This window comes from Lactuca sativa, chromosome 3 (genome assembly GCF_002870075.4).
Source record: "Lactuca sativa cultivar Salinas chromosome 3, Lsat_Salinas_v11, whole genome shotgun sequence".
Classification (NCBI taxonomy): domain Eukaryota; kingdom Viridiplantae; phylum Streptophyta; class Magnoliopsida; order Asterales; family Asteraceae; genus Lactuca; species Lactuca sativa.
In genome coordinates this window covers 250,017,959-250,033,710 of record NC_056625.2, presented here as the reverse complement: position 1 = coordinate 250,033,710, position 15,752 = coordinate 250,017,959, and the positions used below count along the sequence as shown (strand labels likewise).

At 31.9% G+C, this 15,752-nt stretch overlaps 3 protein-coding genes across 3 annotated transcripts; all 3 read right to left on the bottom strand.

Moving 5' to 3' along the window:
* Nucleotides 1–1,311: 1,311 nt before the first annotated feature.
* On the bottom strand, nt 1,312–1,951 carry LOC122197202 (FACT complex subunit SSRP1-like). Its single transcript, XM_052770092.1, has 2 exons — nt 1,788–1,951; nt 1,312–1,692 (listed from the first exon to the last, which is right to left on the bottom strand). The coding sequence occupies exons 1-2, from the start codon at nt 1,917–1,919 to the stop codon at nt 1,570–1,572; spliced, it is 255 nt and encodes an 84-aa protein (XP_052626052.1). The 5' UTR covers nt 1,920–1,951; the 3' UTR covers nt 1,312–1,569.
* A 112-nt stretch (nt 1,952–2,063) lies between these two features.
* On the bottom strand, nt 2,064–10,130 carry LOC111907790 (uncharacterized). Its single transcript, XM_052769935.1, has 9 exons — nt 9,622–10,130; nt 9,223–9,411; nt 8,685–9,136; nt 8,217–8,558; nt 3,127–3,134; nt 2,599–2,685; nt 2,455–2,539; nt 2,265–2,413; nt 2,064–2,174 (listed from the first exon to the last, which is right to left on the bottom strand). Exons 1-9 carry the CDS (start codon nt 10,128–10,130, stop codon nt 2,064–2,066), a joined length of 1,932 nt encoding a protein of 643 aa, XP_052625895.1.
* Nucleotides 10,131–10,172: 42 nt separating this feature from the next.
* LOC128132927 (uncharacterized) lies at nt 10,173–13,652 on the bottom strand. The gene is made up of 11 exons (XM_052769934.1): nt 13,592–13,652; nt 13,438–13,500; nt 13,285–13,340; nt 13,056–13,152; nt 12,839–12,945; nt 12,659–12,717; nt 12,473–12,558; nt 11,975–12,359; nt 11,410–11,828; nt 10,887–11,294; nt 10,173–10,759 (listed from the first exon to the last, which is right to left on the bottom strand). The coding sequence occupies exons 1-11, from the start codon at nt 13,650–13,652 to the stop codon at nt 10,173–10,175; spliced, it is 2,328 nt and encodes a 775-aa protein (XP_052625894.1).
* Nucleotides 13,653–15,752: the final 2,100 nt, after the last annotated feature.

Sequence of the window (15,752 nt, the reverse complement as noted above, 5' to 3'; positions counted from 1 at the left end):
GTGTCTGACTTGTCTCCACTCTTCCTTAATAACACCACTCAAGGACTCTAAATCTATAAAGTTAGTCACAGTATCTATATTGCCTGCAAAAAAACATAACTACAAAATAAGTGCTGTCTAGGATCAACAATGTTGCCAAACTAGTAAGCATAATAAAAGTATAAATATATAATACAACAAAAAGTTGAGTAATTTTACAAAACAATCCTTCAAGTTGTTATAAAGAATAATGACTTTACCATACCAGTAACATCTATTGTTGAAGATGCAACAGGAAGCATTGGATTTGGATAGTCCATGTGTAAGACATTGATCAAGGCCCAATGTTGCCATTAATCAAGGTGGATAGTGTAAGCACAGTTACTAATTTTCTTTGAATTACCTATAAACATGTAGAAACATAATATTTAAATAAATAATGACATTTTATCTACAAATGACAAAATATGACCCTCAATAATAGCATAAATGGTTCATTTTCCTATAAAAATATATATCATACGTTGGCATCATGTTATTTGAGTATTTCCTCAATTAGTAAGCTACCAAATTAACTAAAAAATAAACAGAAGAAATTTCATTTGTTTTGTTTGAAGGTTATTCACATGACCTTTATTAACTTCTAGTCTAAACTTCAAAACCATCAAAAACGGCAAGTTAGTTTCTATTATAACTTTCTAACCCTGGTTCAAAAGACAAAACAAGATTAAAGATAGGGGCTCAAGCGTCATTCAAGGTCAGCATACCTAGAAGTGTTTTTCCTTCTAGATGCTCCAAGCTGGCACCGACACCTATCCAGATGTGGCTCATCTTGTCATTCCCTGTCCACTAAGTTCCACTAGTTTCTTCATAATAGCCTAGGGCAAGAAAACTCATATGAGAAGGGAGTATTTCCAATAAGTTGATTCATTGACAGATCAATGTAATCTTTTATCATATGAAATTCTTTTTTTATTGAGTATAAGAATCAAGAACAATACCCTGTAAAATATCAAGTGTTCTTAGATTGTTGTGATATCATCAGAAAAAGTCATGGGTTGTATGGATCCATTAAGATTGATACTGCTCAGGATTGTTGTGATATCATCAGAAAAAGTCATGGGTTGTTTCTCTTCTGTTGTTAACCCACAGGAGTTCTGGAAAAAGTTGGTCAGGCTAATAACATCCTGCAACATAATAAAATAGAACACTATGATAACTTGATAAGGACAAAGATGTCTGATATGTAATAAAGATACATGCATGAATCAACATGAAAAGCTACCTGATCACGAAAACCAGTGAACTTGTACTTTAAACCATCTCTGATTCTAACAGCAAGCTGATTAGTCCGTGGAACTTTCATCCATGTAAGACCAGAAATATCAGATTTATCAACTTCAACAGCCTTACCACCTCCTTGTTTCTTCCATAATATACCACCTGGATGAACTTTAAGTTGACCTGGATTCTGGATTGTTCAGAAAGCATGTTAGAAAGTTGTAGGGAGATGGACTAAAGGAATGAGAAGATTAGATTGGAAAATAAATTACCAGTTTCAATATGAATTGGTTATAAACATTTCAGTTTTCATAACATGGTATGTATCAATTTGCAAAGATTAGTTACAATCTGAACAACATTAAAAGATAGATGAGAGGAAAAAACATAAGAAGGCTTCAATTGAAAACTTATCTCCATCAAAGAATCTTTCTGCATCAAATTAAAAAGAAAAAAAAAGATAGTTAAAAATCAAAATTGTCATATACCATGAGGAAGAAATTTGAAAGTAATTAACAAAGAGGAACCTCATTTGCACCAGTTGTGTCATCCACATGGAATTCCAATATGACATCATTCTTTCCTTGTAGCTGTGTTTGGGAGACATCAGCTATGGAGACTTCAAATGCTTGCTTTGAACCAACAAGAAAAGACAGCATATTGCCTGAAAAGTTTCAGAAAGGAAGATACTAGTATGAATAACATGTTAACTAGTTTCATTTACATCTCAATATTACTAAATGTGTGTTGCTCCACAATATACTAATTTGGAGATTTTACAAAACAAGATAAGGATAAAGGTCTCAACCATTTAAATCAACTTCTCCCCAGTTTTTCCCACTAATAGAAAGCTGTTTCTTTTCTGTTGTTAACCCACAGGAGTTCTGGATAAAGTTGGTCAGGCTAATAACATCCTGTAATATAATAAAATAGAAAACTATGATAAGGAAAAAGATGTTTGATATGTAATAAAGATACATGCATGAATCACCATGAAAAGCTACCTGATCACGAAAACCAATGAACTTGTACTTCAAACCATCTTTTATTCTAACAGCAAGCTGATTAGTCCATGGAACTTTCATCCATGTAAGACCAAAAATATCAGATTTATCAACTTCAACAGCCATAGGGTTGTCTTCAACATCCTCCCCTATTGTGTTCAACATCCTACCCAATAAAAGTGAGTCCAACTTCTGTAGAGTTCTTCCCAGCCATATCTGTAACGTACGTTTGTGATGACTGTATCAGTACAGATGATGTACACGTATATGTCCAGCTGGCAAAGTAATATAGGATAATGATGAATGTATATGAAGGGTATCTTAGTAATCTTACCTCCACACCACGACTCATCTCTTGTATAGCTGATAGCACTGGTAAGCTATCCAGAAGTTGGAGGTACTCAGACAAGACCTGGAATGTCTGTACATAAAAAGATTGTATATTTATTATTTACAATGCTATGATAAAAAGAAATTCTAATATATATATATATATATATATATATATATATATATATATATATATATATATATATATATATATATATATATATAAGGGGAGCTGATAATTCCACATCTTTTTATACATCCATGGATTTTTAAAGTAAATTGACAGTTATGCCCTTCATCATCTATCTTTAGAATGCAATTAATTTATTCAAAGGATGCATACGCTTTATTTTTGATAAACCATTACACCAAATAAACTCATTCCTCATCTCACAGTGCTAGAGATCCCCTTGAACCACAATCTCCAACAGAATCCTATCACCTGTGACCATCATTTTCACCTACATATGCTCTTTTCCTAATGCATTTCTAGTAATTGACAAAATACTTGACTATCTACACTTGATGTTACCTGCTTCTCTAAAAACATTTAAAAACAAAAGTTCACTACATTTAGAAGTGATTCTTGTCTCTAATCTTGCATATTAGAGAAAATAATCAATCTGAGTTTTCATGTGATTAGTGGTTGCATCTTTGCAGGTGCCTTTTTCTATATCAAAACTAATAGCTTCTGGACTTGGGGCATCTGTTCCAACTGAGCAATTGTTCAGAAGACTTATAATCACACTTTTGATACCCTTGATTTTGGGGAAGGTAACACCTTTTATTGTCACTTTTTAAGGCCCATACAATATCACAGTTTTTAGTCATTCTGTGTAAATATCATGCCTTTTCTTAGAACCATAGCAATTTTCCCCCCACATATGAAACAGGGGCATCTGCTAAAAACGAGAAAATTTTGTGATGCTTCTCAAACTATATCCATAATACATCTCAACAACATAAAGATTTCAGAATCAGGGATTGATGGTTACCTTACCCTATGCTTCTTACTTTTTTTTGTATCTCGTCCAAAGAATTAATGTGGATTGCATCTGTTTGTTACATGGTGTTTCACAAGTGTTGAGATTAAAAAAGTAATTGTTGGTTTCATTTGACAGGCTTTTCGGGAATCCTTTAAAGGTGATATTTCTTTTGTCTATATAATTTACGAGTTGTTGGGATATTCTGATTTAAGAACCGGAACCATAGAACCTAGTATGTCTAAATCGATATCCATTCAGCTTGATAATACCAATTTCAATTTCAATTTCATGTACTCTATTGTTTACTGATCCAGATCCACTTATGATGATGACATGTTAAAAGCCATGTCTCTAAGGGATTGAAGAAACGAGCATCATACCAAAATCTACAAACAAAACTAATAAAAGATAGAGATTGTAACACACCTCGAGAAGTGAACAATTGACCGTCTGATTGAATTCATCAAATCTTCCTTGTCGTTCTCAGATGAAGTGTATTAGGTCAAAAGCTTGAATTCCAATCGTTGCCATAGTCGTCGGCATTGGGCGGTGAATCGCCATAGGATAGCCATGTCAGGATTTGGGTTGATGGGTCATTCGACAAGAAGGTAATAGCCACGCTCTGCGTAGGGTCAAGGAGCAGAACGACGATAAGAGGGAGTACTGATGATATTTACCTGCGTAGGGTTAAGGAGAAGAACGACGAGAATAAATGGCATGTATGATGATACGATGAGCACAGAGACCACGATGGAGGCGTAAGAGCCTAAGACGACGACGGTGAGCAGAGCGATGCGATAGAGGCGGGACTATGGAAGGAAGGATGTGAAAGCATAAAAGGCATGACTTAGGGTTCTGGTGGGTTTGCTAAAATTTAAGGGCCGGATTGAGTGAATTAAAGTGAAGTATGGATTCAGATTTTAAGGTTCAATGGTGGTGGAGGTGGCGGTGGCGATTAGGGTTTACAGAGAGAAGGAAGGAGTGAATGAAAGGTTATATTGATGAGAGAGGGTAGAAGCGGGATTCTTCAAAATTTTAGAATTTCACGATTTCGTTTTCCCCCTTTAAAAACGCGCGTTTAAGAAAAAATATAAAGCGACATTTGAAGAGGTCACACGTTTAAGATAAGCGCCCTCCGTGTTTGTATTTTTTTTCTTTTCTAACACTTATTTCAGGGCACGCACAAATGCGTGTCCACTATCCTTAAATTTTTTGAAGAGATGATACTTTTTTAATGTCACTCTCTAATGCGTAACATAAATCAAAGAGCGTCGTGTTTTGCGCGTCGTAAAAGGCTGTTTTTCTAGTAGTGAGTAGGATCATTTTTTCAGGTGGCTATGTCACTTTTGGTTACTTATGGTTAGGAATTAGAGGTTAGTTGGTTGTGGGATAGTATGTTGTGAGAGGACTAGTAGGTGGTAGTGAGTTGTATGATTGATGTTTGCTTGTATTATGTGCCTACTTGATCCTTGATTGTTTATATGTCGACATATGGTGGTAGTGGGTTGAGGCAATCCTGCTTAGTGCTGTAGACCAAGACACCCGGTGCGGACCAGCTGTAAGTCGAAGGCATAGAAGCTCGGGAGGAGCGATTTGGTTGAGGCGGTAGGCCAACAAACCCTGGGTATTCCATCCCGATGGCTGAGTGAGCCCGATGCTAGCTTGTATGTTTATCATATGGAGTATTTTGGGGGAAACTCACTAAGGGTCCATTTGATAGTTGCTAACTGGGTTAGAGCTGACTTGGTTAGAAGCTGACTGGGTTAAAAGTTTTGACTGTGTTCCAAATCAGATTGAGTTTATGTTGTTTGATTATTTATCTGACTGACTATGGTGAATGATGAAAAATGACCGTCTTACCCTTATACTGTGCTAGATAAAACAATTTAACGCTCATGTTCATGTGATCTTTTGTTTTCATAAATGTTTTTTGAACATAGTTGACTTCCACATTGAAATTACTATAAAATACAGACTTGTGAAGATATTCCTCAAGTGCTGGATGCAGAAAATCCTGGATCATCTGAAAGACCTATTGATGTATTCCTCCCAAGATTACTCCAGGTAACACCTTGTCCTTGTTATTATAATTACTTAGTTTTTGATTTTTTTTTGAACATTTGTTCTCTTTCACTGTCTCATGATCTTAAGTGGTGCATTTTTTGTACAGTTATTTCAATCTCCACATGCCTTGCTTAGAAAGCTTGCCTTCGGTTCTGTAAATCAGTACATTATGTTCATGCCATAGGTAAAAGTTATTTGGTCATTTACTTTTGACTAAATTACTTAACTTGCCACTGTAGAAACTACTAAGCAGTAGTCCCTTCAACTTTTTTGCAGGTTTTGTACATGTCTATGGACAATTACCTCTAAGCTTTGTTTGTTCTTGCAAATGATCCATCAGCAGAAGTTCGGAAATTGGTCAATATTTCTACTCCCTAACATCAAATCTACTCTTTTTTAGCCTATGTTCTGAAGGGCTTTTACTAAATTTTTAATCATTGTAGATGTTGCCACTTTTTTTGTTCGTATATACCAATTCTTTGTGAACTAACAAATATTTCTTTCTTTCATTTGATGAGAGTACTTTTCTCTGCATCTTACGATTGAACCATTATGCGTTGATCACCCGCAGTTTTGTGAAACATACATCTTTTCTTTATAACGAGTTTTGCAATCATAAACTTCATGATTTTTTGGTTCTGTTTTTTGTTTGAATTGGAATTATGTTCTTATCTTGATGCTCTTTTGTTTCATTAATGTTCCAGTGGACATTTCGATTTTCTTCATGTAGAATTCTGGAGTCACCTTTCTCTTTCTTATCTCATATTGTTCAACATGATTTTGTGCTCTATAGCCACCTGATGCTCTTTTACTGACAGATGTACATTCACTAGTCATTTAATATGTTTTTTTGCCCTGAAATGAGAGATATACATACACATATACACAAATTAAAACGAAATCCCAATACAAAATCATATATTTTGCAGCAAAAAAACATAAGGAACGAGTGGGGGAAGAAATCAGCAAACAATAAAAAAATAATTCAGAATGAAGAATGTTGCTGCTATACAGGTTATCAACGAGAACGAAAAAACGAAGAATAAACGATAACGAAGGAAGAACCTGTTGATCGGTCCTACTGTTGGTTCAAGTATCGTTGCCTTCTCTGTGGAGGTTATCAACGTACGTAGGGTAAAAACAAATATACATATATGATGTAGTCCCAGGCCAACGATTGAGAGGGAAGGACCGAATCAAGTTTTTTACTTGGACCGAGTCTAAGACTTAGACCGAGTCCTTAATTGCAAAAGCGAAATCAAACATCCCAATCTATCTTTTTTGGACCGGGTTATATGTTGGACCTAATTAGAAGCATAAACAAACGACCCCTAAGCTTTGTGCTTACTCAGTTGTTTATTATTTCAGGTATCATCGATCTTCATAGGAAGGCGAAGGCGTGACTGTACACATTCATCAGCAACAATAAAGATTTCGCGCTTTAAAACGGATTTATAAACGGGAAGCTTTACTTAAATAAAATGAAAGTTTTGTGAAAATGGGACGTTACATTACATTTTATGTTTATTGTTTCATGTACTTCCGGTACAAAGTGCAAAAGTCCGACGTGATGGCACAGCATCCGCCCTAATGATTTCCGTGCTTTTTGGATATTATTACTTTAATAACTAGGTTACAACCCCTGGAATCCACGGGTAAAAAATTTGTAAAAAAATTATATTATTCATAAGAAATATTTTTGTTTCACATTTTTATATTTATTATTTAAAATTAATATATATATATATATATATATATATATATATATATATATATATATATATATATATATATATATATATATATTTGTAAAAAAAATGTACAAATTTGAATAGATGTTAAAGAGAAACACAAGCAAACATTAAAAAAGGTAAATATAAAGATAACTAAAATGAAACTTTGAATATTTGAATGTTTTATGAAATGCGAGGGCAAATCAGTATTTTTTGATTTGAGGGAGCAAACAAGAAACACCATGTGACATTGATAAAAGTGTGAAAATAAAATATCAAAACAAAATCAATATTATGGATTGCAATGGTATATAAAAAATAAAATATTTGAAAAATGTAATAAAAAACACACAATTGTTTTAATTTAAACACTACGAAGCATTTATAAATTTCTAAAAACTTCCTTATACACAACATTGGAAGTTTTGTTTCTAAGTCTACTATCCTTATCTAAAATTAACAATTTCAATCCTTCTCTACTTTGAACTCTAGATAAGGCAACATACAACTGTCCATGTGAAAAAAACAAGATCTTTGAGATACAGACCAACCTTTGATAGCGACTGCCCCTGACTTTTATTAATTGTCATTGCAAAACATAAAGACATTCTTCTTTGAAATTTGAAGGGAATTTTTTTTCAAATGGACTTAAAGACATTCTTGGAATAAAGGTTTGTTTTCCAATATTAGTTCCAGATATGATAATTGCCTCAATAACACGTTTGCCCAGAGATTTCACTTATAGTCTGGTGCCGTTACATAATCCATTTTTTTATCAAAGTTTCTTAGTAACATAACTGGAACACTGACTTTTAAAATTAACCTATGATTTGGCAAACCTGATATTTTAAGACCGTTTAAAATATATGGGGAGTATAAATTGGGATCAAAATGATCATGAACAAACTCTGATTGGCAAAGACAATCTGAACTTAAATATTCTACTTCGTCTTCGGGAGACAATGCTAATAAACAATCATTGATTTGTTGGACAACTTCATTTTTCGGAGCTAGTATAGCTCTTTCTTGAAAATAACTCATAACGTTGAATTTTTCCAAGATTGAAGGATATACAAACTCAATTAATGAACCTATAGGATCATGTGGATCATTAATGAGAATATCATCCTGAACATCAATAATCGCTTCACCATCGTTCGAACCACCAACTTTTCCTTTTCCTATATCCAAAAGTCAGTTTGCAAAGCTTTGTATTTTTCGAATATCAGATGGTTCCCTTCCAACGGTTATTCTCATGTTTATTGTTAATTTATGGACTTTGCATTGTTGCCACATATATGAAGAACTTAAAGAAGCATTAACAATATTTTGTCTACTGCCTCCTTGAACAATAGGTAGAATCTGTCTGAAGTCTCTTCCAAAAACAATCACTTTCCCTCCAAAGGGAATTTTTGAGTTGCTAGACTTATCAAACTTACATACATCTTTCAGAGCTCGATCTAAAGCTTCAAATGCATGTTTGTGGACCATAAGTGCTTCATCCCAGATAATTAATGAGCTTTTTCTTACTAATCTGCCGAGTTCACTATCAGGCGGTATCTTACAAACAAAATCCTCTGTAAGATTCAATGGAATTATAAACCGAGAGTATACTGTCCTACCTCCAGGCAATAATAACGATGCAATACCACTTGAAGCAACATTTAAAACTATATCACCTTTACATCTAATTGCTGCAGATATCGTCTTCCAAAGAAAGGTTTTGCCTGTTCCACCATATCCATACACAAAAAAACACCTCCATTCTTATCATTGACTGTAGTCATGATATCAATAAAAATATTTCGCTACTCATTTGTTAATGCATGAAACATTCGAGCAAACTCTTTCTTTAAAATGGGTATGTCATAGTCTAGCTCCTCCATGATAAGGCGATTTGTTGAAGAAGAAACTATATCAGAATCAGGGTAAGGCATTTTGTTATAATTTTTAAGACTGGTGTTGTTACGAAGTAAAATCTGTTCGATCTCAAACAAAGTCAGGTTTTTAAGTTGATCCTCATTGAGTGTTAAACTTGTAAAAATTATGAATATGTAAAAAAACAATATAATATTAAAAACATTAGTTTTTATAAACAAAATTGCACCCTGCATATTGAAAATATAAAATATTCGTTTTTACAAATAATGGTAAAAAAATATAATACCTGGAGACTTTAATCTACGTTGCTGGTTGTAAAGAATACCATCCGACAAGTGTTTCCATGTATTTTCCTAAACAAACTCTGGTCTACCCAAACTGTTAGACATTAACATCGTAGCAAATAAGAAACGCATATAAAAACTAGTTCCTGAATGACTTGCTTCCTTAATTGCTTCGACATATTCTTTGTCGTCATCTAAGAGGCCCAAAGCATAACATGCATCTCGAAAAGTAGGAAATTCTTCACCATTTACCGTACGAATTTCTTCAAATGATTTTGGACCTTTCACTTTATTTAAAAGAATTCTTAGGAAGTATATTTCACCAAGTTTAGGTGAAACAGAGTGAATCCTTCCTATTGAGCGTCCAAAATTCCTTGGCTTCCACAACCTATCATTAGGTTTCCAAACAAACTTTGTCGGAAATTCAACATATGTAAGTTTTCGTGCATCTTTATTAATTTTATTACATTCCATCCAAGATGTGAACATAGAAGCAGCAACTGAAGGTTGTTCAAGAACATCGTCAATATCATCGTCTGCAGCATATATGACTTGTTGTTGATCAAGAAGATGAAAAGGTAGTCGCATCACAGAAGGATATCAGTAATGAACATCATATTTAAATATTCTTCATGATGCTTCACATGCAGATAAATATCTACAATCATAATAATCTTTTATTTCATCCACAACCTTTTCTTGATGAGAATCAGTGTTGATGTCAACAACAACTGTAGCTCTATCTGGACCTTTGTTTATATATTTAAACAGATACTGTATGGAAGATCCCTGAGTGCACCATTCAACATTAATATGTGCCTGATGTATTTTCAATAGATATTTGTTATATGGAACAACATTTCTGTTGTCTAACTTGACACCTGATTTTTCGACAAAATGTCCATTGTTTCTTCTCATATATAAGGGATAACCGTTGACATCAACTAAAGAATGATTACAGAATTGCTTTGGAAAATTTTTCGAACATTGCCTGTCAACCATGCATGGGCAATTCATATTTTCAGCTCCATAAGGACCATGTATAGTGAATTCACTTACAAGTGAATACAAATCTGGCTCTTCATTGATATTTCGAATCTCCGCGGAAATTATCGGATCAATATATTCAACAGTAGGCCACTTAGAGTCAACATGCATAAATAGACAAATATGACTATGTGGCAAACCTCTTTTTTGAAATTCAATTGTATAGACAACTGCAAATTAAATTTACAAAAAATATATGATTAGTACTAAATGAATTATATTTGCAAATAATAAATAATGTTAAGAAACGAAAAAAGAATTATAAAAAAATTTGTATTAAACAACAACTTTCAATACCTGCTTGAACGATGCCGAAAATTTTATTTTCTTGTATGTCTTTAATAAAAGCATCAAGCTTTATTTTGAATAACCTACATAAGATATTAGGTCTATCTTCTGGATGCAATGAAGTGTTACGAAGAAACCTTTTAACTTCAGGCCATTTTGGATTACATGTAAAGCTTATGAAGAAATCAGGATATCCAAACCATTTACATAAGGACATGGCGTCAAGGTAGTTTTGCATCATATAATGCGCACCGCCAGTGAATGAAGTAGGTAAGATAACACGTTGTTCGATGTTGGATATATCTCTATTCCCAAGGTCTTGTTGATTACGTAAAATCGCATAAGACTCACATCTAAGAATTTGTTGTTTGCTCCTTATGAAATGTAATCTCTCGCTTTCAATCATAGAGTAAGCATCTACCAAAAACTGTTGGAACAACCTTTTTGAATTAAGAATTAGTGAAAAATATTGATCCCTATCCTGTATTCTATAAGAAAAAAAATGATCTCATTGTACAGTTGGGCCGCTTACTGTTGCTTGAAGATGTAATACCTCGATGTGGTATGTCAACTCTGTAACCATCATCACCATATGGAAACAGTAGTGGATACTGAAGAGGAAGGTATGATGGATGTAATTCACTAATACACCGTAGAGAACCATATGAAGTTTGAAAAACAATATCTCTATTATCAATTGAATCACCAATATCTCCAACGATCAAAGCTGCTACCTCAGAAGCAGATGGTAGGTTGTATGTCCTTCCGTCTTGGTCCCTTCTTCCAATAATTCTCAACTTGATATCAGCACGAGGATTTTCATTAAAACAATCTCTAATCATCCTATAAGATTGAACCAAGACATTATTTGAATCTAACATCAATTTCAAATCTTGTATAATATCATCATCAAGGACAGAACAATTTGATGTAGATCGTTGATTTTCTCCACTGCAAGTAACATTAACAGATAAACATAAGATAAATAAAGAAAGTTATACTGATCAATAAGATATATATTAATGTGATAATATTGAAAAGTGTACCCCAAACATGTTCATCTATTTGCGATTTCATTATCAGTATCGTATATGTACAACTGAGAGAATTTTGGTTTAAATCCCTGATCTGGTAAAACGCTTCCAATACTATGATAATTTTGACCACTAAGTCTAAAAATGTATGGAGCGTTGCCTCTATTGATTGAGGAATCAATTTTGCCACCCATCAACATAAAAGAAAACATAGAATTGTAAGAATGAATGTTCTTCATGAAATGTTTGCTTTTAGAATCTCCAGATCTAAAAAGAATTTCATAACTTGGAGGTGCATTCTTTAACTCTGGAAGTTCAACTTTGCCATAACCACAACATAGAGAATAATTTTCATTATCTTTTTTTCTACATCTGATAGATTCATCTTTCCATAATTTTGCAAAACATGTTTGGCATACATCAATCTGATCACCATGGTCCAAATAATCTGTCAATTAAGGTTGACATAAAAAAGTTAATAATGTAAGTTTAGATAATTGAAAATGATTGGATAAACAATTGTAAATTTTATACTTTTTAAAAATTTAACTTTTGATATACCGTTGTATATGTTTTGATTACTTTGACCATCGTTGTTGTCTTGATCGGATATCAAACCAATTATTGGAATAGGAGATAAATTTTCCCTTTTTTGTTATTATTACGATTAGGATTGGTTGACATGACTGAAGATGATCTCTTTGTTATTGTAGATGATTTGTTTGATGTGTCACCATTTGAAAATACAGAGTATTGTCGAATATTTGGTAACGGTGATTGAAAACTGTTATTTGAAGTATCCATCGCTAGGGAAAAAAGATTAAAAATATGCATTGTTAAATATGATAGAATAAAAACATATATTATTAAATGAAATGGTAAAATAAATGACTTATCATTGGAAATATTAGATAACGGAGTTCTAACATTTAAATGTGTAGGAGGATTTTGTAACATTGATTGTTTTGACATGTTTGCAGTTGATTTAGATGAGGTTATGTTTTTATTTCGATGAACAAATCGGTTGATTTTGTCTGTAAAAAAATGTTAATGAGAAATGAGTCAATATTTAATATGAAATAATCAGTTTTATTTTATATATTTAAAAAAACATAAAAAATTTAAGAGCAATCAAGTATGTTACCGTTTGAATCCAATCCGATGTTTGGTAACGGTGTTTGAAAATTGTTATTGGAAATATCCATGACTGGGAAAACAAGTTTGAAGGTATACAATAATAACTATGATACAATGACAATATATGTATTATAAAATAAAAAGATACATGAGATACCCTTCGAAATGTTAGATAACGAAGTTCTAAAATTTAAATATGAAGGAGTTTGTAACATTGGTTGTTTTGATTTATTCACATTTGACATAGATGTGCATACGTTTTTCTTTCGATTGACCACTCCTTTGAATTTTTCTGTAAAAAAATTGTTATAAGAAATGGATAAATTATAAATAATAGTGTAATTGTTTCAAGGATAGAAAGAAAGTGTAAAAACAATGATGTATGTTACCGTTTGAATCCAAGTTGATGTTTGTTGACAGTGATTCAAAACTGTTATTGGAAATATCCATGGCTGGGATAAGAAAATTAAAGGTAAACAATATTAAATATGATACAATAAGAATGTAAGTTATAAAATTAAATTAAACAAATAAATGACTTACCATTGGAAATGTTAGATAAAGGAGTTCTAACATTTAAATGTGAAGGATGATTTTGTAACATTGATTTTTTGAAACATTGGCACTTGATGTAGATGCGGATACGTTTTTACTTCGATGGACAACTTCTTTAAATTTGTATTGAAAAAAAATAATAATTATAAAAAAAGGATAAATTTTAAATAATATTACAAATCGATAAATAATATATGAATATTAATATTGATAAATACATATTACTTTAAAAAAGCATTTCAAATTAATTACTTTTATATTTAATTGATACAAAAAAAGTGTAAGAACAATTAAGTAGGTTATCGTTTCATTTCATTTTCAAAAGATGTGACATCGATGAAATTGAATGGATTCATTTGGTCATACCTTTTTTTTTATTGTCCAAGTATAACTTTCTTATTCTTTTTTTTCTCTAGTTTGAACATGATAGATGTTTCTATCTAAATCTGCATAAGCATATATATATATATATATATATATATATATATATATATATATATATATATATATATATATATATATATATATATATATATATAGAGAGAGAGAGAGAGAGAGCGAGAGAGAGAGAGAGAGAGAGAGAGAGAGATTTATAAAATAGTTATATTTGAGATTAATAAAATTTATAAAGAAAGTCATAACATATTTATTGAACGTACCGTTAGCACCTGGGTTACTAACATTTGTAAAATATAGAACTCGATCGACTGATGTAGTGTACATCCGTATATGTTTTGTATTATCAAGATAGAAATTATTTAATTTTATCTTCTTATTAGTCTTATAAACATCCATGTTAATTGTTAGTATCTGAAATATAAGAAAAATAAGAGAAAATATATTAATGGTAATTTTGTTGAGTGAAAATTACCAATATGTCCCTGGATTATTAATAATTATAACACTTCAATCACAAACTGAATCAATGCAACACAAACATTAAGATTGTACTATATAAATAAAAAAAACTACAAATTTGATATCAATAAGAAGGTTTGTTGAGAGTGAGGGATTTACGTTTTCAATGGAATGTTATATTGCATACAAAAAATATGCAATAATTATAACAAAATATCAAAATATAAATTTGATTTTGTTAATAATAATATTTTAAAAATATTTTACATGTTGCAAGTGCATTTTGTTCCAATTTGATATATTACCAATATAGAACCACAATTTGAATATACAAACATAGTTAAAAAAAAATGCAGAAAATCGAAAATCAAAACAATTGGAGTATATTTAATAGTTAAAAAAAATGCTATTATAGAACCACAAAGGCAAATTTGGCCTTTACAATTAAAAAACCGTATAATATGATCAAATAGACATAAGGGGTAAGAATGGTATTTTACTAATATAAAGATAAATAGCAACAGCAGAAAAGGACATTGAGAAGCAGGGGCTTACACAAAATAAACCTTAAATTAATAAAAATACAGGCAGGGGTAGAGGTATATTAGTCCAATTTGATTTACTTCATAGTTAAAGAATGCAAAAAATCGAAATTGGAGTATATTTCATAGTTTAAAAATGTAACACAAATATAGAGATAGAGTGACATACAGACACGTAAACAGATTTGCCCAAGGGTAAATACGATATTTTACCAATATAGAAGCACAATTGTAGTATACAAACATAGTTAAAAAAATGCAGAAAATCGAAATTCAAAACAACTGGAGTATATTTAATAGTTAAAAATACAGAAAATCGAAATTCAAAATGAAATGCTTCTATTGATTGTACAGAAATGCTATTATAGAACCACAAAGATAGATTTGGGCTTTTCTAAAAGAATTTTAGCAAAGTACAAAAGGCTACTGATTACCTCCGGTTCACTGGTAATTTAATCATTCTCTTATTCAAACTTTTAAACTTGTTCTTTTAGTGCAACTTTTAGTTCTAATTTCTTATGATTTTTTCTGCAATTGTTTTCTCCTGTTCACATTTTTGTTCTATGTTTGCTGTTTAGGTAATTGTTAAAAATGTGGATTCCCAGATACAAAGAATCAGTCAAAGGACATTGAGAAGCAACAGCAGCAAATGACATTGAGAAGCAGGCGCTTATGCAAAATAAACCTTAAATTAAAAAAAAAATCCAGGCAGGGGTAGGGGTATTAGTCCAATTTGATCTACTTCATAG

Coding starts and splice junctions, on each gene's coding strand:
- LOC111907790 (XM_052769935.1), bottom strand. CDS start 10,130: ATGCGACTACCTTTTCATCTTCTTGATCAACAACAAGTCATATATGCT. Junction 9,412..9,621: donor AACAGTTTGGGTAGACCAGA/GTTTGTTTAGGA, acceptor AATTTTTACAAG/TTTAACACTCAATGAGGATC. Junction 9,137..9,222: donor ATACCCATTTTAAAGAAAGA/GTTTGCTCGAAT, acceptor ATAAGAATGGAG/GTGTTTTTTTGTGTATGGAT.
- LOC128132927 (XM_052769934.1), bottom strand. CDS start 13,652: ATGTTACAAAATCATCCTTCACATTTAAATGTTAGAACTCCTTTATCT. Junction 13,501..13,591: donor TTTATCTAACATTTCCAATG/GTAAGTCATTTA, acceptor TTCTTATCCCAG/CCATGGATATTTCCAATAAC. Junction 11,295..11,409: donor TATTACATCTTCAAGCAACA/GTAAGCGGCCCA, acceptor AGTTTTTGGTAG/ATGCTTACTCTATGATTGAA.
- LOC122197202 (XM_052770092.1), bottom strand. CDS start 1,919: ATGCTGTCTTTTCTTGTTGGTTCAAAGCAAGCATTTGAAGTCTCCATA. Junction 1,693..1,787: donor ACACAACTGGTGCAAATGAG/GTTCCTCTTTGT, acceptor AATTTGATGCAG/AAAGATTCTTTGATGGAGAT.